Source organism: Bufo bufo, chromosome 4 (genome assembly GCF_905171765.1).
Source record: "Bufo bufo chromosome 4, aBufBuf1.1, whole genome shotgun sequence".
Lineage (NCBI taxonomy): Eukaryota > Metazoa > Chordata > Amphibia > Anura > Bufonidae > Bufo > Bufo bufo.
This window is the reverse complement of record NC_053392.1, coordinates 42,110,319-42,133,144: the sequence shown is the minus strand read 5'-3', so window position 1 is coordinate 42,133,144 and position 22,826 is coordinate 42,110,319. Positions and strand designations below refer to the sequence as shown.

The 22,826-nt window shown below is 44.4% G+C and overlaps 1 protein-coding gene across 1 annotated transcript in view; it reads left to right on the top strand.

The window, feature by feature from the left end:
- PNOC (prepronociceptin) overlaps positions 1-21,802 on the top strand; it is a 92,254-nt gene extending 70,452 nt beyond the window's left edge. Inside the window, exon 2 of the mRNA XM_040430952.1 lies at positions 21,206-21,802. Within this exon, the coding sequence (XP_040286886.1) occupies positions 21,206-21,802 (597 nt within the window). The remainder of the gene's footprint in view (positions 1-21,205) is intronic.
- The last annotated feature ends 1,024 nt before the right edge of the window (positions 21,803-22,826 follow it).

The window sequence follows — 22,826 nt, the reverse complement described above, 5'->3', positions numbered from 1 at the left end:
CTCATTCACTTGTACATTAGACCACAGTTTGTCCTTCCTTTGCTTACTTTTAGCTGCTTGTTCATTTAGCGTAAATCACACATCAAAAAGAGAGAAGCTGACATTTATTCGGTGACGGTACGAGAAGAGCTATATCTAAAATACCTTGTTCCCATGAACACCCACACTTTAATAAACACCCCCTTACATTTTAAAAGCTTTTCAGATGCAGCATCTGTCTATGGTTCAGAATGGAAAACAGGTAGGAAGAGAGGAGAGAATTCAGAACTTCTCATGTTTGTGTAGGAATTTATTTTTTAATCATCTATGAGTCCTGGATAAATGCAGGGAAGGTCCCACAGCGTGGAGAATTTCTTGCTTACTTTGCCCTCCCGATATGTCCAGTTAAAGGTTATGTCCCACCAGTACATTGCCTAGATTTGCAATTTACTTGGATTCAAAAAATGATGCATTATAATAATATAAAAATAATCTTTATTTATATAGCGCCAACATATTCCGCAGCGCTTTACAATCAGTATGTTCATGTACAAGTAGCATTACATAGCAACAAACAAGTCAGCAATTAAAGCGAGAGGAGTGTGGGCCCTGCTCACAAGAGCTTACAATCTTTGAGGAGACAGGAAGGACACAGAAGGATCTTAATACAATAGGGGAGCAGATATAAAGCAACACGAGCCGTCGCCAGCCGATATCTGTCGTGGTGCTGAGGGTTGGGGGGTGGTGGACAGTGATGGATCAGGTTCAAGAGAATGATGATGGGAGGAGGGGTGAATGGAGAAGATTTAGATTAGGGGATATGATAGGTCACCCTAAAAGATGTGTTCTTATGGAGCGCCTAAAACTGTGGATGTTGCTAATTAACTTAATTGCTTGGGCTGTAACGGATCTCCTGGCACCCCGACTGGGTACCTCCGTTGATGGATGCTCCTAGTGCTTCCCGAGGGCTCCAAGCACTCCACTTTCACATCGTAAGCACTGCGGACCCCACTAACCGCCGCAGCTTGTTTGGAGTCTCGCCTTCTCCTACCCACCCTGGATCTACAACAAGGCTTCCAGGTTCCAGTGGGTGAACCTCTCTTCCTTCAGAGAGCGATGCAGGAACAAGCTCTTAAAAGAGCTCAGGGATTATAGCCAGGGGAGTATACAATGTATAGCAATCCCCAGCGTAGATGCAGACTTTCCCCCCACACATGTGACGAGGCTCTATGTTGAGGGTAAAACAGGAACTCTTTAATGGGACTACATGTCAGCCTTTTATGCAGGTCTTCCAGCAAGGGACACTCCCCTGGGGACCTTGTGGAAGACTGCAACAGTTTATACATTAGCCAATCACATGCATTTACAGTATTGAAACCTTTCCAACCATTGTACACAACCCCCACCCCCTCTGTCTGTGACCCAATTAACAAAATACAATGGGCATTGCCTGTGATACAGTTACCAAACACAATTAACAAAACACAATCGGCTCTGCCTGTGATACAATTAACAAACACAATTAACAAAACACAATGGGCCCTGCCTGTGATACAATTACCAAACATAATGGGCTAACTTAATCACTCACAGGCAGAAAATACAAATTTTTCCCAAAACACAGAAAACACCTCAAAACCCCACATATCCCTATAATTTATACATCCATGGATAGTTCTGATCTAAGCAAACAACATATCCAAAAATCACCCAGATCCGAGCAGGGGTTCCCGAATTCCATGGAAGTCACATTTGGCCGACCGCAAGCATGGCTTTCCTGCCCAAAACAGTTCCACAGATTTAGGTTGTGCGGCCGGTCTGTCTTCTCCTTCAAAGTTAGTATATGGGCTCATAATCCTGAGGCAAGAGGCTGGCAAACAGGCCCCTCCAAAACCCAGTGGCGAGGTTAGTTTCGTCACAAGGGCGTTCCAGAGAACTGGTGCAGCTCAGGAGAAGTCTTGGAGACGGGAGTGAGATGTTCAGATTATGGTGGATGTCAGTCGTAAATCATTAGCTGAATGGAGAGCACGGGTAGGGTGGTAGACAGATATGAGGGAGGAGATATAGGAGTGCAGCACTGTCGAGAGGTTTGTGGGTGAGAGTGAGCAATTTAAATTGAATCCTGAACTGTATGGGCAACCAGTGCAATGACTGGCACAGGGCGGAGGCATTGGAGTAAAGAATGGCACAGGGTGGAGGCATCGGAGTAGAGTTTGGCACAGGGTGGAGGCATCGGAGTAGTGACTGGTACAGGGAGGAGGCATCGGACTAGAGACTGGCACAGGGTGGAGGCATCGGAGTAGAGACTGGCACAGGGAGGAGGCATCGGACTAGAGACTGGCACAGGGCGGAGGCATCAGACTAGAGACTGGCACAGGGTGGAGGCATCGGAGTAGAGTATGGCACAGGGTGGAGGCATCGGAGTAGTGACTGGTACAGGGAGGAGGCATCGGACTAGAGACTGGCACAGGGCGGAGGCATCGGAGTAGAGACTGGCATAGGGTGGAGGCTTCGGAGTAGCGGTTGGACAGATAGGTGACCCTGGCTGCTGTGTTCAGGATGGATTGGAGAGGGGGGAGTCTGGTGAGGGGGAGACCAATCACTAATGAGTTACACTAATCGAGGCGGGAATGGATCAGGGCAGCAATGATAGGTTTTGTTGTTTCCATAGTAAGAAAGGGGCAGATTGTAGAGATGTTTTTAGGTGTAGGCGGCATGAGCAGCAAGAGATTAGATATAGGAGGTGAAGGAAATATCAATGTGAAACATAACACTGAGACAGCGGGCGTGCGAATCCTGATATCTCCCTGCCTAGGCGTTATGGTAGTGTCACACACTGTGAGGGAGGTATCAGGATTCGGTAGGTTACTAGAGAAGGTACTAAAAACCCAATCTACTGATAGTCCGTACGATAAGGGCTGTCCGGATGGGAAGTAGAGCCAACAAGCAACATGCTACACCAAAAGAGCAGCTTGAAAGATAGGAAGAAAACCAAGAGAGAATGATGTCCTTCAGACCAATAGATCGGAGCATGGTGAGGAGGAGATGGTGGTCTACAATGTTGAATGCTGCAGAGGGATCGAGGAGAATTAGTAAAGAGTAGTCACCGTTGCACTTAGCTGTCAGAAGGTCATTTGTCACTTTGATGAGGGCAGTTTCTGTAGAATGAACAGTGCATTAGAGAGTAGTCATCCACTGTTCACTAAACAGCAACCTATACAAATTACTTCTTGTCAGGGGCAGACCAGAGCCTGTGAGTATTGACTTGAGAGCAAGCAAGTGGTGTTTCTTTTCATTGCTGCAGACTCCATGGTACAATTATTATCTATCTGCAAGGGAACTTGATGCAGATTATAGTTATAGCTGCTGGGGGCAGGGAAGGGGCGGGGCAGACTGACTGACAGAGGATGTTACAGTGGTCTATTTTATAGCTGCCAGAGGGAGAGGGAGACTGACAGGAAAACCTACTGTGAATTATATTTACAGCTGCCTGAGGGAGAAGGAGACTGACTGGGGTTTTGGGAGTTGTAGGCAGAAAACAGAGACCAGCAGCCAACCTACAATAGAATAGTTTTCCAATGTTGTTGAGGAGGATGCGGATAAGTAAAATAGATGAAAAACTATCTATAGTACTATGCAAAAGTTTTAGGCAGGTGTGAAAAAATGTCATAAAGTAAAAATGCTTTCAAAAATAGAAGTGTTAATAATTTATGTTTAACAAAAGGCAAAATGAATGAAGAAAAGAGAAATCTAAATCAGATCAACACTTGGTGTACCCTCTCTTTGCTCCATCATCAGTTCTTCTAAGTAGACTTTCACAGTTTTTGAAGACACTTGGCAGGGAGGTTGTTCCAGACAACTTGGAGAACTAACCACAGATCTTCTGTGGATGCAAGCTTGCTCAAATCCTTCTGTCTCTTCATGTAATCCCAGACAATGTTGAGATCAGGACTCTCTCTTCATATCATCACTTCCAGGAATCCTTGTTCTTCTTTATGCTGAAGAAAGTTCTTGGCTGTTCTTGATATTGGCTGTATGATTTCAGCAAGCCTACATCCACAGAAGATCTGTGGTTAGTTCTCCAGATGTTTGGAACAAACTCCACGCCGTGTTCCTTAAAAATCTGTGTGCAAGTGTGCCTAGAAAATCTGATGCTGTTTTCAAGGTAAAGGGTGGTCACACCAAATATCAGAATAGAGACACAGTTTGGAGACCACTAATCTATAGTATGTAACCCCTGATTGAACCCCTTTCCATTTCTAAATAAATGCATTTTATTCCAAAGACCTTAGTCCACAACCGCTACCACAAAACCGTTCGTTTTTATCGCATTTTATAATATCCTTGTCCCTTTCATTTGGAGAATGTCTGAGTTTTCATGTTTTGTCACTGAAATGACAATGGAAGTTATGAGCTGCTCACAGCAATGTAATAATCCTTCACTGATTTGCATTTAATTGAAATCTCTCGCCCTGCGAACATCCAATCGTCAGAAGCATTGTTTCATATTAGATAATTTGCTTTGACGTCTTATTATACATTTTCTTCATTTTTCTGTCTGAATGTTTTTGGGTATCATTATTGGGGGTCACCACAAAAGAAAGCTTGTTTGCTTTCTCTTTAGACGTGGCTGTGTCTGGTATTGGAGTTCGGTTCCATTGAAGTGAATGAGACTGAACTGCAATACTACACAGCTCCATAGTTTATGTGAAGTTCAAATTCAGATTTCTTTTCTACTTTCCTCTTTGCGAATGTTGGAAGAATGACCATATCTTATCATAATACCGCAAGAATGTGGTCAGCAAAGGTTCTCAACTATTCTTATTTCAGAAGACATCAAGGAGGGTTCTTTACTGTAAGAGCAGTGATATTATGGAGCTCTTCTACCACAAGATGTTGTGAAGGTTGATTTATTGTCTTCCTCTGGATCAACACAGTTGGATTATAGATCTGACTTTATGGACCCAGCTTGCCCTAGACATTGCATATCTTGCAGCTATCTCCACTGACTTGGCCATAAACATGAATATTTGGGTCACCAAACTGACTTTACTTCCGTGAGGAAATTAATATAAGCGACCATCAGATACTTTTTGGCGCCCCTTTAATATATGGAGTCCATGGAAGCAGTTAGGTAAATGTGCACGTGCAAATCAAAAAGTTTTAGAAATTCCGGAGAACCCCCTTTATGGTTCCAATTTCTTTGATATGGTTACATCTTTTTTTATATTCAATAGGTTATTTTCAAAGATTTATTTTCTTCAATTCATTTCATCCCATTAAATGTCCATTTTTCATTGATGTTGAGATGTTGATGGGCAAAAATGACACATTTCAGTGGAATGTGATTTCCAAGCTTGTTCTCCGTTAAGTATATACCGACGGTGTCGGCCAAAGTGCAATGCAGCGCCGACGTGTAGAGCTGTATCTACGGCAAGGACAATATATGTCCTTTACGGCCCACTGGGTAAATGCCACCTCCACACTATGTCACCTTGCCACTCTGTGGTCTCTTGATGATGCTGCGACCTCCACACTATGTCATTGGGCCACTCTGTGGACTTCTCATGCTGTTCCCACCCTCCCCACTTAATGACTGGGCCACTATTTTGCCTTTTTGGCCTGGTTGACATCATCATTTATTTGACCCTTCTTCTGATCTGTCAGAAGGAAGGAAAAATGAGACACCCCAAGGAGAACTTGCCTGTCCACCCAAAATGTGGAGAGACTGACCTTTGTCAAGATGAATCAGGTGTGGATCAGCCAGGATTTCCACCGACCAATGCCTGATGCATCAGATTAGATCATCCATGCTGCCTCACCCAAACCTTGACAAAAGAGACCGTTTTCTTCTGGCTACCTGCCTCAGCTACTATTCTGATGCTGCCACCCACCTGATACCACACATCTGATGCCAAGTGCTCCTTCTTACACCCACCATCGTCAACGGGTAATGTTAGTGCCACTCACCTCCCGACTCTGTCACGGGCCACTCTGTGGTCTCCTGATGCTGCTGCCATCTCCACACTATGTCACCTTGCCACTCTGTTGTCTCCTGATGCAGCTTCCACCTCCACAATCTGTCACTGTGCCACTGTGGTCTCCTGATGCTACTTCCACCTCCACACTATGTCACCTTGCCACTCTGTGGCCTCCTCATGCTGCTGCTGCCACCTCCACACTATGTCACCTTGCCACTCTGTGGCCTCCTCATGCTGCTGCTGCCACCTCCACACTATGTCACCTTGCCACTCTGTTGTCTCCTGATGCTGCTGCCACCTCCACACTATGTCACCTTGCCACTCTGTGGTCTCCTGATGCTGCTGCTACCTCAACACTATGTCACCTTGCCACTATGTGGCCTCCTCATGCTGCTGCTGCCACCTTTCACACTATGTCACCTTGTCACTCTGTTGTCTCCTGATGCAGCTGCCACCTCCACAATCTGTCACCTTGCCACTCTGTGGTCTCCTGATGCTGCTTCCACCTCCACACTATGTCACCTTGCCACTCTGTGGCCTCCTCATGCTGCTGCTGCCACCTCCACACTATGTCACCTTGCCATTCTGTTGTCTCCTAATGCTGCTGCCACCTCCACACTATGTCACCTTGCCACTCTGTGGCCTCCTGATGCTGCTGCCACCTCCACACTATGTCACCTTACTACTCTGTGGTCTCCTGATGCTGCTGCCACCTCCACACTATGTCAACTTGCCACTTTGTGGTCTCCTCATGCTGCTGTCACCTCCACACTATGTCATCTTGCCACTTTGCCACTCGGTGTCCTCCTCATGCTGAAGCTGTCACCTCCACAATCTGTCATTGGTGCCACTCTGTGGTCTCCTGATGCTGCTGCCACCTCCACACTATGTCACCTTGCCACTCTGTGGTCTACTGATGCTGCTGCTGCCACCTCCACATGCTGTCATTGTGCCACTCTGTGGCCTCCTCATGCGGCTGCTGCCACCTCCACACTATGTCACATTGCCACTCTGTGGTCTCCTGATGCTGCTGCCACCTCCACAGTATGTCACCTTGCCACTCTGTGGTCTCCTGATGCTGCTGCTACCTCAACACTATGTCATTTTGCCACTCTGTGGCCTCCTCACGCTGCTGCTGCCACCTCCACACTATGTCACCTTGCCACTCTGTGGTCTCCTGATGCTGCTGCCACCTCCACACTATGTCACCTTGCCACTCTGTGGTCTCCTGATGCTGCTGCCACCTCCACAATCTGTCATTATGCCACTCTGTGGTCTCCTGATGCTGCTTCCACCTCCACACTATGTCACCTTGCCAATCTGTGGCCTCCTTATGCTGCTGCTGCCACCTCCACACTATGTCACCTTGCCACTCTGTTGTCTCCTGATGCTGCTGCCAACTCCACACTATGTCACATTGCCACTCTGTGGCCTCCTGATGCTGCTGCCACCTCCACACTATGTCACCTTACTACTCTGTGGTCTCCTGATGCTGCTGCCACCTCCACACTATGTCAACTTGCCACTTTGAGGCCTCCTCACGCTGCTGCTGCCACCTTTACACTATGTCACCTTGCCACTCTGTGGTCTCCTGATGCTGCTTCCACCTCCACACTATGTCACCTTGCCACTCTGTGGCCTCCTCATGCTGCTGCTGCCACTTCCACACTATGTCACTTTGCCAATCTGTGGTCTCCTGATGCTGCTACTACCTCCACACTATGCCACCTTGCCACTCTGTGGTATCCTGATGTTGCTGCCACCTCCACACTATGTCATTGGGCCACTCTGTGGACTTCTCATGCTGTTCCCACCCTCGACCACTTAATGACTGGGCCACTATTTTGCCTTTTTGGCCTGGTTGACATCATCATTTATTTGACCCTTCTTCTGATCTGTCAGAAGGAAGGAAAAATGAGACACACAATGGGTCCTGTCTGTGTAGCAGCTGTAAGGCCTGTATGGTCCCATCAGAATTGGCTTATGATTTGGTAGCCAAAAGCAGGAGTGGGTACAAAACACAGAAGACATGCAAATATTCCATTCACGTGTCATCTCTGTTTTGGATCCACTCCTGTTTTTTTTGGGCTTTAGCAATACTGATGGATTACTGACCAAATGCTGATCGAGTAAAGGCGGATGCTCAACAGACAGGATCCGTATTTTTGGGGGTTATTGTTCTGACAGATTTAAGGAAGGGCAAAATAATCAGTGACGTCAACACAAACTTACTGCTGACACCCTCTCCACTCTGTCGGGGGGGGGCTCTACTTGTATAAGCGTTTAATAGAACAGGTTCTGTAGACATCTATGTGGAATCAGCTGATGACGGTGTAAAAGGAGTGCGCTCTTTCACGCTATAGTAGATTCTTGGGCCTCTGCACAGTTCTATATACCTGACGTTAACATCGACCTGTGAGGCTGAGTTTACACTTGAGTTATTTGGTCAGTTTTGGCCCCGTGACTGCCCAAAGAAGTGAAGTGTGCAGTGATTCTAAGAGCGACCCCTGTCATCTGCGTGTGATACTGACTCACAGTATTATTTCACTACCACAGCACACTCCCTATGCGTGTTACTGCAAGGCACAGTGTTCTATACCACTATAAAGGCTCTCTGAAGCCCGGAAATAGGTGTTTTTTGAGAAATTCACTCATCTCTAATTATGATGGATCAATGGTGCAGCAAACAGTGGCAGCTCCCATGGTGCACCAAAAACTTTATTTGCATAAAAATAAAAAGAAGAATTTCTCAGGATTAGAGGAACGTATTTTCATAAGAAAGGTATGGTTATGCTACAGGGCACTTCCCCACAGTATGCCTACTTTGAGAAGGTGCAGACTCCATTTAAGTACAGCATACTGTATATACGTGTATGTTCCTCTGTATGCTCTCCATCACTAACAACCCAAACATATGAGAAGTATCCACTCCACTGGCATGTTACATCATTTTGGGGGCTGCCATTTTGCCATGTCTGCTGTTCAACTATATTAACAGCAGTTTAGAGATTTGCTTTTCAGCATGTACATTTTCATAAGTAACTGGTGTCTGAACATGACTCACTGACATCTGTAGGAGATGTTGTGGGCATGCTCTGTAACCTGTCCAGAGGTCATTGTGCAGGGAGGGGGAGTAGCTGAGCTGTTACATCACCTATGGTCAGTGGTGGATCATGTGTTTGATTTATCTATTTTTCATCTATCTATCTATTTATTTATCTATCATCTATCTGTATATTTAATTTTTTAATTCTCCGCACTGAGATCCAGGAAGCCGTTTGTTGGTTGTAATAGGCTGGAGTCTGTATATGGCTACCAGGCCTATCAAAGGCATATTCCAATGTAGGCCCGCCGGTGACAGCCCTGCATTAGAATACACAGCATTGAACATATACTACTATATTAATTTACAGTAGTGTATCTGAGAAGCAATCTCATTTTGCAGATTCATGCCCCCTAGGAGGACTTAAAAAAGTTTAAAAAAATAAAATAAAAATCACCCATTCCCCCAGTCCGCAGAATAAAAATAAATATAAAATAAAAATCATTAGCACTGCTGCATCCCAAAATGCTCGAACTATTGATATATAAACTTATTCATACCATACGGTGTATGAAAAAAAATCAGAATGGCCATTTACAGTTTTTTTTGTTGCTTCACCTTGCAAAAAAAAAAAGTAATAAAGAGTGATTGAAAAGTCAGACACACTTCATAATGGTATAATAAAAAGTACGGATTGCCCTGCAAAAAAAAAAGAGCCCTCACACAGCTCCATCGATGGAAATATAAAAAAGTTATAGGAATTCGGTGATAAAAAGAAATAAATATTTTTTTATTATTTTTTTTTTCAGTATTAAAACAAGAAAAAAAATATATATAAATGTGGCATCACTGTAATTGTACTGACCCAAAGAATGAAGGGAACTGCCAGTTTTACAGCTTTTGGAACACCGTAAAAACAAAACTCAAAACTGGCACCATTACATTTTGTTTTTTTCCAGTTCCACCCATTTGGAATTTTTTTTTTTCAGCTTCCACTGCATCGGATGCAATATTAAATGATAACATTAGAATGTGTAAACTGTCCTGCAAAAAACAAGCCGTCATACGTCTGTCAGGGATCAGCAACCTTCGGCACTCCAAATGCTGTAAAACTACAACTCCCAGCAAGCAAACATGCACAGCTGTTCTTGTAACTCCCACAGAAGTGAAAGAAGCATTCTGGGAGTTGTAGTTTCTGAACAGCTGGAGTGCCGGAGGTTGCTGATCCCTGGTCTATGTGCACGAACAACAAAAAAGTTATGGCTCCGGAAGGCAGGGAGTAAGAAACAAAAAACAGAACATGGCTGTGTCTCGAAAGGGTTACATACGATGACGATACATACCAGTCGCCCCATAAAACATCTTAATGATGCAGCATTATACAGGGATTCTGTCGGATGCCCTTTTTTTCTGTAAGGAGATAGAATTCGACTTCCAATAGATCAGGAATCTCCTTCGCAACTGGGAAGACTAATGAGAGCGCGCAGCCATACAGTCTGTAAATACCGCTACACTGACATGAAACACACCGCAGCAGATGCGGCAGCTGACATCACCGCGCTCCATGCATTTGTTCTCATTATGGTAATAATTAGGACACTGATCTTTTTAATTTTTCAGGATCATTAAGCAGGTTAAGTATCTAGCACGCTGTGTCCCTCTTCATTGACCCGACAGAGTGATTGATGCTGAAGTGTTCAGGAAAAGAAACATTTTAGAGACTCTTTTTTATTACATTATAATCACTAGAACAGCACTTCCCCAGCTGGGCGACAGACCTCCCGCCATACAAATGAGATGAATGTTGGCCGAACCTGCTGATTTTAGTGGGAACGCCCCCACCATCCAATGCTTACGGTAACTGCTGCAATGGGTTACCGTTTTACCCCGTTATGGCGGCATTACCACCTGGTTGAACTGTAATGTGACTGTTGCGCCAGCATTGTTATTATACTTATGCATGCTGTTGTGTCTGTCAGTGTAGCGTGCCAGGCCGCAGGGGGGTGGTGGCTGGATCTGTAGAGGATGGGAGAGTGGTGGTAATAGAGGTGGTTGTAGTCCTCACGGTGGCTAATCCCTCTACCCAGCGCTCTCTGGGATTTTGAGCGTGTAGTGAGCGGAGGGCACACCCTTTCTTCCCTTATCTTTTTGAGGCTCCTGCTTGGGGTGCCCTTGATGTTAGTTAGATGCGTGCAAGGCAGGAAGACAGAAGACCGGTGAATAGATGGCGGAATCAATGGCCAGGCCTGTTTGGTTCTTTACTGAGCAGATGATGGGAGTTGTAGTACATATAGTAGCAGTAGGCACAGGTCTGAAGTATATAGCACAGAGTAAGTAATTGTGTATAGGCAGCAGTAATGGTGGTAGTAGTAGTCCTCCCTGACTCGCTCTCTAGATACAATTTGCAATCTTCCCAAATAACTATGTGAATTGCCCAGTTTGCTGGGCGCAGATCTCAGATCCCGATGGCCAGTCTTTCTCCAAAGCCTGGTGGGCACCAAAGGAATATACTCTTTCCACACCAGTAAAGTCTTCTGCCATAAACGAACACCCTACTGTCTTTCCAGCATGGCCTTAATTGTTCTCTACCTTCTGTAAAAGTCTACTCTCTTTCTCTTGGGGGTAGTCTCTCAGTTTAGCTGTTGTCTGGTAGTTTTCAGTCTCAGGGATGAAGGTTCCCTGGACCAGGCTCTCAGATACATGTCTTTCCTCTAGGCCTGCTCAGCAAACACTCACTAACCAGGGGTTGGAACCAGCCCATCACCCAGGCAACTGAACTAAGACTGCCAGTTTTAACTAATTGCTTCCCGTAGACGACCATTAGAGATACATAGTGCACAAGCATAATGAAAATACATTACCGTAAGTGCTTTGGCAACAAATCACAACATTTAACTCTTTAGCAGTGATCTGCTGAGACGCTGCACCACCTCTTAAGTGTTCCATGTGCCTTGCATCCATGAATATATGTCATATTGTGATGATCTGTGATTTACCATGTACTATGCTTTTGTTCGGAGGATTCTGTATCGCCTTATGAGCGTGAGGAGTCTTATAGGCCATACATGCTCCTCTGGAATTCTGGGAAGAAAGGGATGCAAATGAGCTACATAAGAAGGTATCTGGAATCATCGTGGATGGAAGGTATGTGTCACCGAGGTTCCTGGCCTCGGTGGAGTAAGAGCCGGTATTTAATGTGTCAGCAGCAGCTATTGCTAATTGACATCTTGAGATTTAGCATGGCTGTCAAAGCTGATCCGGGACGGCTCTTACTGGGAGTAGTCAAAGTGCTGGGTGGGTAACTACTCCCCATGTGCCAGGCTGGGTTTTGCCAGGCATAAAAACCAGCCAGCACTGCCAGGTGTGGTGGATTTACCTCCCGATGACAGGGGAGCTCAGGAGTCCGTGTGCTGTGAACTGAGGGCTGTGCTGGGGTTTGAGGTTTGAGCCGGGCTGGAGGACTCAGGCCCCTCTAAAGATGAACAGCCTGCCTATGGACTTGATGAGGCTGAACTGCTAACAGGGTGTGAATTAACACCCAGGAGAAAAGGTGACTTTTATTGTTTATGGACTTTCCTTGTGTGTGAACAAACACCAAGCCACCTGCGTTTTGTGATAGACCTTATCTGCGTTTTGTGATACACCAATGTGTGAATAAGCACCGCTGTTTGATTCAAGAACTGGGTACTTTGCCTCTATACTGCATCCGCTAGTCCTAACTACCAGAGCAAATCCCCACAGTTCTTAGCAGGCTCTGCCTCTGATGCCACCAGATGTAAGGCAGATATCCTATAAGTCAATGGTTGACCTTTTAAACAGGCCTTGAGACATGACTTTTTAATAATTAAGCCAAGTCATGTCTCAAGACCTGTTTATAAGGTTGAACATTGACTTATAGGATATCTGCCTTACATCTGGTGGCATCAGAGGCAGAGCTTGCTGAGAGCTCATTTGCGTACCCTGTGCCTTTGTAAAACGCCAGCGAGGGAATGTTGGATGTATGTGAACTACTGTGTATGAGACGCCCTGTAGGTATTGGGAATATAGCAGCCAGCAATGCAAAGTGAGGACATCACTGGCAGAAGATGACAGCGTACTGACACTCTGGGGGAGTCATGTACCTTGGGTGGGATGTGACGGAAATTGCACACTGGAGAAAAGAGACAATGTCCCTCTACGACATAATTGTGTGCACTGTAAGAAACAACACTGAGATTATAAAGGTACGACCATGCGGTCGGAGTTCCTGCATGCAGTTTTGGAAATCAGAATCAAGAGGGGATCATAAAGGGAGAGAAAGTATGAAGGACAAATACGACTTTTCCTCTTTTTGAGTTCACTTCTGCCTTTGGCTTCCACTGCCGCCACTGTTGGGCTCGCCAGGCGGTTTGGACCTGCTGTCTTGATCCCAGAGGGTCCAGCCGCCACATCTGGTCTGTCCCTCTATGCAGGTTGACTTCTCTGCCCATAGGTGGCGCAAGCTCTCTTCCTGGCTCTTAAAGGGCCAGCACTCATGCACTGTAATATTCACCAGCCAATGGCTGGCAATCCTAGGATACCTAAGGCACCTTCCTTGAGGGAAGGTTCCTGAGCAATATGCTGTCTAGCTTGCTAGTTCCCTGTATAGGTGTTGTATTCTGTTGGAATAAAATGGTCCACATCCAATCTGCAAAAAATGCGGATCAGACGCAACCGAAATTTCGGTTGTGTGCATGAATCCTAAGCCTGTTGCCTGTCAAAGACTGTTCAAAGTGTAGGCGTGTTGCCCCATGTGAGCCAAAGACCTTGTTGTTTAAGTTACGATTGTGTTTGATTCCTTCTTTCAACCTAGAATGTGGAGCCACATATACTACTCCGGGCCAAAAATACCTATGCTGTCAGGTCTGATACCCCATACAAGCCGCAACCAGAAGTGTCTGGCAGCGGCTTCCTCACCTCTTCCCATTTAGAGCAATGAGAGCCAAGCATGCATGTGTCTACGGGGATTGAAAGAGACAGCAGTTGGCCAAACAAGTGTTCGTCTGACATCTTATGCATATGAAGAAAAAATTTTGGGAATTGAGTCAGCACAACCTGTATATAGGTGCAGATCACTATGGCGAAATACATATACAAACGTACATATGTACAGATCGCCACGTCTCCAATATATACTACACGTCTCCAATATATACTACAAAGAAAAAATTACAAAGCCAAAATTACAAAGGCGATCTCCTTTGAGTCATGCACACCTGACCAGTTAATCTGTCCTGGAGGCTGGTTTTAAAGTCAGTATAAAACTGAGTCTGCTTGTATAGAACCTACCAGTGGCCATTTGGCTCCAGGAGAAGTATATGGTGGGCTCAGCGTGCATGTTGGTACTTGCATCCCTGGATCCGATGAAAGCTGTAATGGCACCGGACAGGGTTAAAAGCAGAGTGTGCTTGGCTTGCATGCTAACCTGCATTCCCTGGATTTTGTGTGGCTGTCATGGCCCATGAACAGGTAGGAACTAGTGATAGGGACCACTCAAATGGAGGCGACCTTGACGCGGTGAGTGGCTTATTGCGCTTTGGCCAAAATGTACACCAATGTCTCATCCAGCATGGAGGCAGGGCAGAGTGCTGGATATAGAGTGCAATCACATTTGTATTCTCCATCTTATGCATATGGTCTGCTCTGCTGGAGATGGTCACCATAGTTCTTGATGGTTTGCCTCCTAAATGCTCCAGATTCTGTTAGAAGGTCCTAATGTCCTGCAATTTGAGGCGCTCTATCACAGGTGGCTTCATCAGGACTTGGCTAGAACTGTTATTGGGGACATTATCGGACCTAGGCTACAACACATTATCCATACCACATCTACACACCTAATGTTTTATCTGGTTGTGCGTTGGCTGGTAAAGCCCTGGGGGAAAAAATTTAGAAGCTCCGCACTAGACCATTAATGGTGACAGGTCACACCACATATTGATCTCTGAAAATAGTCATCTAGAGACAGAAAAACATTAAAAGAAATATAGAAAGATGTTGAAAAAATAAATAAAATAAAAAATACCAAAACGATCAAACGTGTAAACTGTAGACCTAATCCGACCATGATTTTCTGGTATATTTTTGTCACTATTAGCCTAGAGCTTCGTTTGGTTGCCTGACAATTGCAGAAAAAGTGCGACATTACTGCACTCCCTGAGTAATGTCATGTTTCTCTGTGTTCAAAAAGTTTCAAGGGTTCTTTAGGCTGGATTCACACATGCAGTTTATGGTGCAGATTTTGATGCCGTTTTTTGGAGCCAAAGCCAGCAGTGTATATTCAAAAGGAATAGGAAATATAAAGGAAGGGCTTATACTTATTCCTTCCGGATCTACTTTTGGCTTTGGCTCAAAAAACACATCAAAAAGTGCTGCTTCCAGCCTTTGCAACCATTGAAGTTAACTGAGAGTCATGGTAATCCCATGATTTTACCACACCTTGCAGGCAATTTCACAATGCAGACCTTGAGTCATAGTTAAAAAAAAATATTATATATATATATATATACACACACACAAGATCTTGGTCATCTTTAGTTTAAATTTTTTTTAGATTTTCTTTGAAAAATTTTAGATATTTTTAATATGCCAAATACTACACAATGTCACATAGCTGGGGTAGATAGTTTGTGAGATTCTTCCTGCACTTGCAATACCACTTCTCGCCACAATTAGACATAAAAGTTCCATAAACACAATGCAACAGCGCCTCCCTAGTCCCAACCGAGTGATCTGATTCAGTCAAAACTCAGAATTGTAAAATGCGGTAACTCTGGAATGAAGTGTCCTCCAGAAATGACAAATTCATCGTTCCAGTCCCCAAGAAGAATTCTATCACGTAGATATTTTGGGAAATTCAGCGCTGCAGATCCTTTAATTAGTTAAGGCTTCGGCCAGAGGCAAGTATGACTCACATGATATCTGGCGTAGAACATACGTAGGGGCCCTGGTGCCTATATAAAGGGCAAATAAAATAATTAGTGACAAGTCAATGACAGGACATGCCAAGCCGCAGCACCTGTCGTAGAGTGTGCCGACCATGCTGTACGCCTCGAGCCCTGCTACACGCCCTTAACATAGCGTGCGTGTGGCGGGTCTAATTAACCTCAAGACGTGTAGATTAACCCGTGTACTAGTACTATGATACGATATCATGAGACATCATCAAACCCCTTAAGAAATCCATTTTAACCTTAGGAACTAGAGACTATTTTTTAAAAATTTGGCCTCCCTTGGTATCATTGGCCACAACTTTTTGATTTTACATGTACGTGGCTTTTTGCAGTCCTGCCTTTTCATGATATTTAGCTTTCTGGCTCTCCTTTATGGACAGAAACGCCGAGCAGTGGCCCCTTCTCTGTGATGTCCATAGATGTCCAAGTTGTTAAAGGGTTTTTCTGAATGTTTTATACTGACGACCTATTTTCACGATACGTCATCACCAGAATCCTCGAAGCTCTGGCGGCCTTCTCCGCGCTTACCAAGCACAGCGCCATTTATTTGATAGCGGCTGTGTCTCGAATCGCAGCTCAACCTTATACACTTCAATGGAACTGAGCTTCTCCCAGGCCACGTGACCAGCGAACGTCACATCATTGGCCTAGGGTTAGCTACGAGGAGGACACTCCCTCACCGGAGTTCCAGCGGCCTTCTCCGCGCTTACCAAGCACAACGCCATTTATTTTATAGCGGCTGTGTCTGGTATCGGAGCTCAACTCTATTCACTTCAATGGAACTGAGCTTCTCCCAGGCCACGTGACCAGCAAACGTCACATCATTGGTCTAGGGTTAGCTATGAGGAGGACGCGCGCTCACTGGATTTCCAGCGGTCTTCTCTGTGCTTACCAAGCACAGCGCCATCTATTGGACAGCGGTTGTGCCTGGTAACGGAGCTCAGCCCTATACACTTGAATGGAACTGCGCTGCTCCTAGGCCACGTGACCAGTGAACGTGACATCATTGGCCTAGGGTTAGCTACGAGGAGGACGAGCGCTCACCGGAGTTCCGTGGCCTCTTCAAACAGCTGATCGATGGGGATGCCGGGAGTCAGACCCTCACAGATCAGATACTGATGACCTATCATGAAGATAGGTTATCAATAGGGTGGAGCGAATCGGTTTAAAGCAAATTAGTTTAAAAACTTCGTTAATAATATGGGCTGCGTCTTACTGTAAAATGCATGTCCTCCGCAGAGGTCTTTCCGAATTTAATGAGACTTACTTCGCCTCCCTTCTACCACAAGTCGGCCTCGTGCCTCATTAACGAGGCTGAGTACAGCTTCATATTTTGATACAGTAATTTATGCCAATAAACGAACTGACATGTGATAGAAGCGAGACGAAGCAAGTCTGGCGATATTTGCACAAACCTCGGAAAGGTCTCGGTGGAGGACATACGTTTTCCAGAAAGACGGAGGCAGTTTTTAAAAGAATCGGGTTGGAAAAAAAGCAATGTGAACCTGATTTGCATTCACTCAGGAAAACCCCTTTAAGAGCGTTGTAACTTTTAGGGTAACATACTTGCTTTTTTATACCAATCAGTTAAATCCATAAATGAGGCATAGAACCCCCCCATAAAATACCACAAAATGCAGTAATTTGTCAGTAAGCACCATGCACGATTAAAGACAATAACCCTCAAATGTATTTGCGTCGTTTTAAAGGCACCGGAATATAAAAAAGTTCTGTATGATATTTTTTACTGCAATTTTTATCCCTTTTTCAATAAAGGAATCAATCAGATGCTGAAATATTTAAAATATGAATAAATGGAATAAAACATGTCCATAATTAATACGACATCAAGGACATAAAAGTAACGGCACAGTCGATTGAGCCGTTGTGTGGGCAATGTACTAGACCCGACAGCTCGGAGGAATCACAGGAATTAGTAAGAATTGAAAGTTAATGTTGATAAATGTAAAGTAATGGACCGGGGGCCATAGTAATAGCATGGTAATGTATATATAAAAGAAATGCAGCTGGAAATAACAGAGCCATGGTGGGATGTGGGCACAAGTATTACCCTTAATGTAAGCAGAGGAGGTCAATGTCAAGCAGCAGCTGCAAAGGCAAAAAAAGGGATAAAAAGTGGGTAACTCCCATATACAGTATTTAAAATATACAAGAGAATTGGCATGTAAACTATTAATTGTAGAAACTGTGCAGTGGATTATGGAATATAGTGTACGCGTGGTGTGAATACAGCTCACCATTACCATGGAGCTACAGTGATCCCTCAGGATACAATGTTTTCAACATACAATGGTCTTTTCTGACCCATCGTAAGTTGAAACTAGACTCAACATATCTGTGAAGGTTCTCATTTATCCAGGTCATGGTATATCTGTAAAGAATAAATCAAGGCAACTGGACTTACTGTAGATTTCTTGAAAACGTTTCACTCGTTCTTCCAACGAGCTTTCTCAATTCTGAGTGACTGTACAAGAATTCTCTGGGAATAAATATGTAACTGAATCAACATCTGGTAATTATACCCAGCATGGGGTCAGGGGTCATTATACCTCTGACCCCATGCTGGGTATAATTACCAGAGGTTGATTCAGTTATATATTTATTCCCAGAGAATTCTTGTACAGTCACTCAGAATTGAGAAAGCTCGTTGGAAGAACGAGTGAAACGTTTTCAAGAAATCTACAGTAAGTCCAGTTGCCTTGATTTATTCTTTACAGATAGACTCAACATACAATGTCTCAGATCCAACCAATCAAGGCCACTTCTCTGGATTAGTTACTAGTTAGCAGCTATTCCTGACTTGTCTTATCCGTCTTAAGTTATCTGCTTATTTTTCTTAAATCTTCATTTTCTCTTATCTTGGATGACATTTTCGAGCTTTGGAACCGATTTACTCAACTTACAATGGTTGTCCGGGAACCAATTAATATAGGTACAAGCCTAAATGGACTATTGTCCAAGTACAGTATGAAAAACAGAAAAATCAGCAGCACTCTCTTCAAGTAAAAATAAAGAGAAATCTATTCCCCCATGTGGACGCGACGTTTCGGCTCAAACACTAGAGCCTTTCTCAAGCAACGTGTAAGAATGTGTACGACATATTTAAGCGTAAAGTGCATGTGCAAATAATCAATAATCAATTAGCATGATTCCATGAATAAGTGAATTACAAAGTATACAAAGTGCAGAAACATCAGTAAAGACACATTATTGTGTTCTATAAAGTCTCATTGATGCATAATTGTGTTAACACATATAGCAATGTATAACATATACGTGATGTCGTGTTTATTAATTAGTGCTAATAAAAAACATCTGAATACAATAATAAACGACCAATACCAGGGTCCGATGAACGGGAGTGGGACTCATCCTGGGGAAGACACGCCGTACATCGGCGTTCGGTAGTGGCCAGTACGCATGTCAGAGTCAGGGAATGCGGAGGAGCTCTCGCGAGATGAGCATATCAAAGATGGAAGATAAGTCGGCCATACTAGAGTAGAGAAAAGACCTAAGGGCCCCGCACGCAGGCGCAATAGGGCGGTGATACACACTAGCGCCATCTTGTGTAAGGCCACATGTCCCATTATGTTCGGACGCCGGTAAGTCCAAACACTGACCAAATCAATGAAGCCTGAAGCTTGCTGGAATAATTTTTTTTAGAATTTTGGATATATGCTTTATTTTATCCAGGGAAATCTGTGGTCCACAAACTGCAGGATCTGCAAAATACAGATACCATCCATGTGCTTGCCGCAGTTTCCTCAGACCCATCACTAGAAATGGCCATTCTTGTCTGCAAAATGGACAAGAATAGGACATGTTCTATAATTTGCGGAACGGGCACACAGATGCTGACCGGTAGAAATGAATGGGAAGAGAGTCCGACCCGCAAAGAAATCCGCGTCGGACACGAATCCCAAATAAGGTCTTGTGCATGAGGCCTAACTGTGAGATCAGGAAAGATTTTTTTCCTTTGATTTTTCCTTTCCGTTTCCGTTCCGATTTTTTGCGGATAGGATGCAGACCCATTAATTTTAATGGATGCGCAAAAAATGCGGACAGCACACAGTGTGCTATCCGCATCCGTAGCCCCGCAAAAAAATAGAACATGTCATATTCTTGTCGGTTTTGCGGACAAGGAAAGGCATTGTTACAATGGATCCGCAAAAAAAAACGGATGCCAAACGGACGTCATCTGTTTTTTTTTTTTTTTTGCAGATGCGCAATTTGCGGACCGCAAAACAACTACGGTCGTGTGAATATAGCCTTACTCTAGTTCAGTCAGTTGGTTGTGTGATTAGCTGTCCATGGTGGACATATGTCTTTTTCCACCTGGGTAGATGTTAAAGGGGTTGTATAGGATTATAAAGACATGACTGTTTCCAGTGACAAACAGTGCCACACCTGTCCACAGGCTGTGTGTGGTATTACAGGTCAGTTTCATTCACATCAGTAAAGCTGAGCTGCAGTATCAGAAACCACCAGGAGACAAGTGTGACACTGTTACTGTGTAAAGCAACCACGTTTTTATAATTCTGTAGAACGCCTTTAAAGTCCACCCTACTCATGGAAGAGGACATCCATTTTTTTTATAGTGCTTACCGCTTTTTGTTGTATTTTCTTCTTTCATGTACTACTACGAATTGTTGGAGTCATGGCTGTTTCCATTGACCAGCAGGGGTGGACTGGCCATAGACTATACAGCAAAATTTTCCGGTGGGCCGATGCCCAGTGGGCCGCCCAAGCCCTCCTCTCTGTGGATGGTGACCGCACACACCGTACTGGATTCGGTGGGCCGCCTCTCACCTCCTAAGACCCTTCTCCATATATTAATCAGAGATAACTGGAGGAGGAGGACAGAAAATAGCAGCTATTGATGACCACCACAAAAGGACATCTTTTGGGGGAATACTGTAAATGGTGCTACACTGTGGTATATGACGGTATTTTGTGCTATAGTATTGCTGACCCTGCCTACATGTGTTACCCCGACTTCTGACAATTGACTCACCTACAACATGGGGCCACTTTTAGTTTTTTTTTTCGGCGCTACTTTAAGTTCCTAGTCTGCTCCTGTTGACCAGTCTGCCCTAAGCCTGAAGAAGGCCACAGTAGGCTTCAACACAATCTTTATAGGAAGATTCCCGATACCAGGCCATCTATGTTATGTCGCATATATCTTTATAACACATACATTTCTGTATTTATAGGTTTGCATTGTGGAGTGTGAAGGAAAGATCTACTCAAGTTCCATGTGGGGTGTATGCAAAACAGTTCTTATAAAGTCATCGATAAGACTCAGCATGGACAGTTTCGAAGAAGACTTTAAACCCTTCAACGTGGAAGACAGCCAGCTTACCGGCGACTTCAAGCGACTGAGCGATCTCACAAAAGTGGTTGATTTAAGTAAAATTAAGGATGAGAAAAGATTATCTAAAATTAGTAACCTGATCCATGAGCAAGGAGAAGAAGAAGATACCAGCATTGATGGTGGAGAAACCGCTCTGGGGATGAGCGCCGGCACTGATGAACTTGGGGACTTGCAGGATCCTACAAATGCCATGGCTAAGCGATTTGGCGGTTTTGTAAAAGGCAAATATAGCTACCGGAAATTCATGGGTCCATCAAAAGATCTTCAGAAGCGTTATGGAGGCTTCATTGGTGTTCGAAAGTCAGCCCGGAAATGGAACAATCAGAAGAGGTTTAGTGAGTTTCTAAGGCAGTACTTGGGGATGTCCACACGTTCTGTGGACTATGACAGCTTCACCAATGATATGAATGAACTGAACGAGCAAAATGAAATCTAAGACTCTTCTTCATTGATGCACATAATTATTTGATTTAGAACTAAGAAGGCAGAAAGTCAACCTCCACCTCAGAATATACTTTAGGAATTTCTCAAAAATGTCAATGATGTTTTGGCACATGGCTACTGGATGATGTTCTGCTCAGATCCTAAACCGGGAAAGCTCCACCAACTTTATTTATTGTCCAGTTTTTCTTTTTTGCTCATTTAATACAATATTTATGTAAATATAATGCATGCAAATGGGGTCTCACTTGGCACCTAGGTTGAATTCTTTCATTAATTAAACATTTACTTTTGCCATGACTGCATATTACTCCTAGAATTATAGAGTTAGCCCATGGACCTGTGGTGGGGCATTCGAGGTTTGCTGATTTTGTATCTAGAAGGGTGCAATATCACCTTAAAAGAGGTTTTCAGAACTAGAAAACATGACTGCTTTTTTTCCAAAAACAGCGCCACACCTGTGCACAGGTTATGTGTCACATTGCAGGTCAGCTCCGGCCACTTCAGTGAAGCTGAGTTGCAATACCAGACACTGGAGCATAGTCAAAGGTTCTTGGGCACTGGCACAAAAGTACAACTTGCCCACCCTTTTTGCTTAACTTCACTTCATGGTCATTGGTCACAGCCCGCACATGACTTTCAGCTGTTTGTCCGGCAGTGCTCCAACTAAGCCTCTGTATCGCTGGTGGTCTTGGTCACTGAAGGAGTTAATATCTGCACACCTGGTGATAATTGGCAGTAACAAGGACGGACTGGCCATAGACCCTGCAGGGAAATTTCTATGTGGGGCGATGCCTAGTGGGGTCACCCAACCCCTCCTCATAGCCTCCAGCCGGGTACAGGATGGCAATACAGTTAAATACTATAGCGTAGGCGTCAGTGTTTTGTGCTGCACTGGGGTATTTTGTTCTGCACTATGGTATTGCTCTCCCCGCCTCTTTCTGTTGTCCTTGCCTACCTATGTTGTCCCTGCTTCTTTGTGTTGCATCACTTTCTGTCAATTTGGACCCACCTACAAC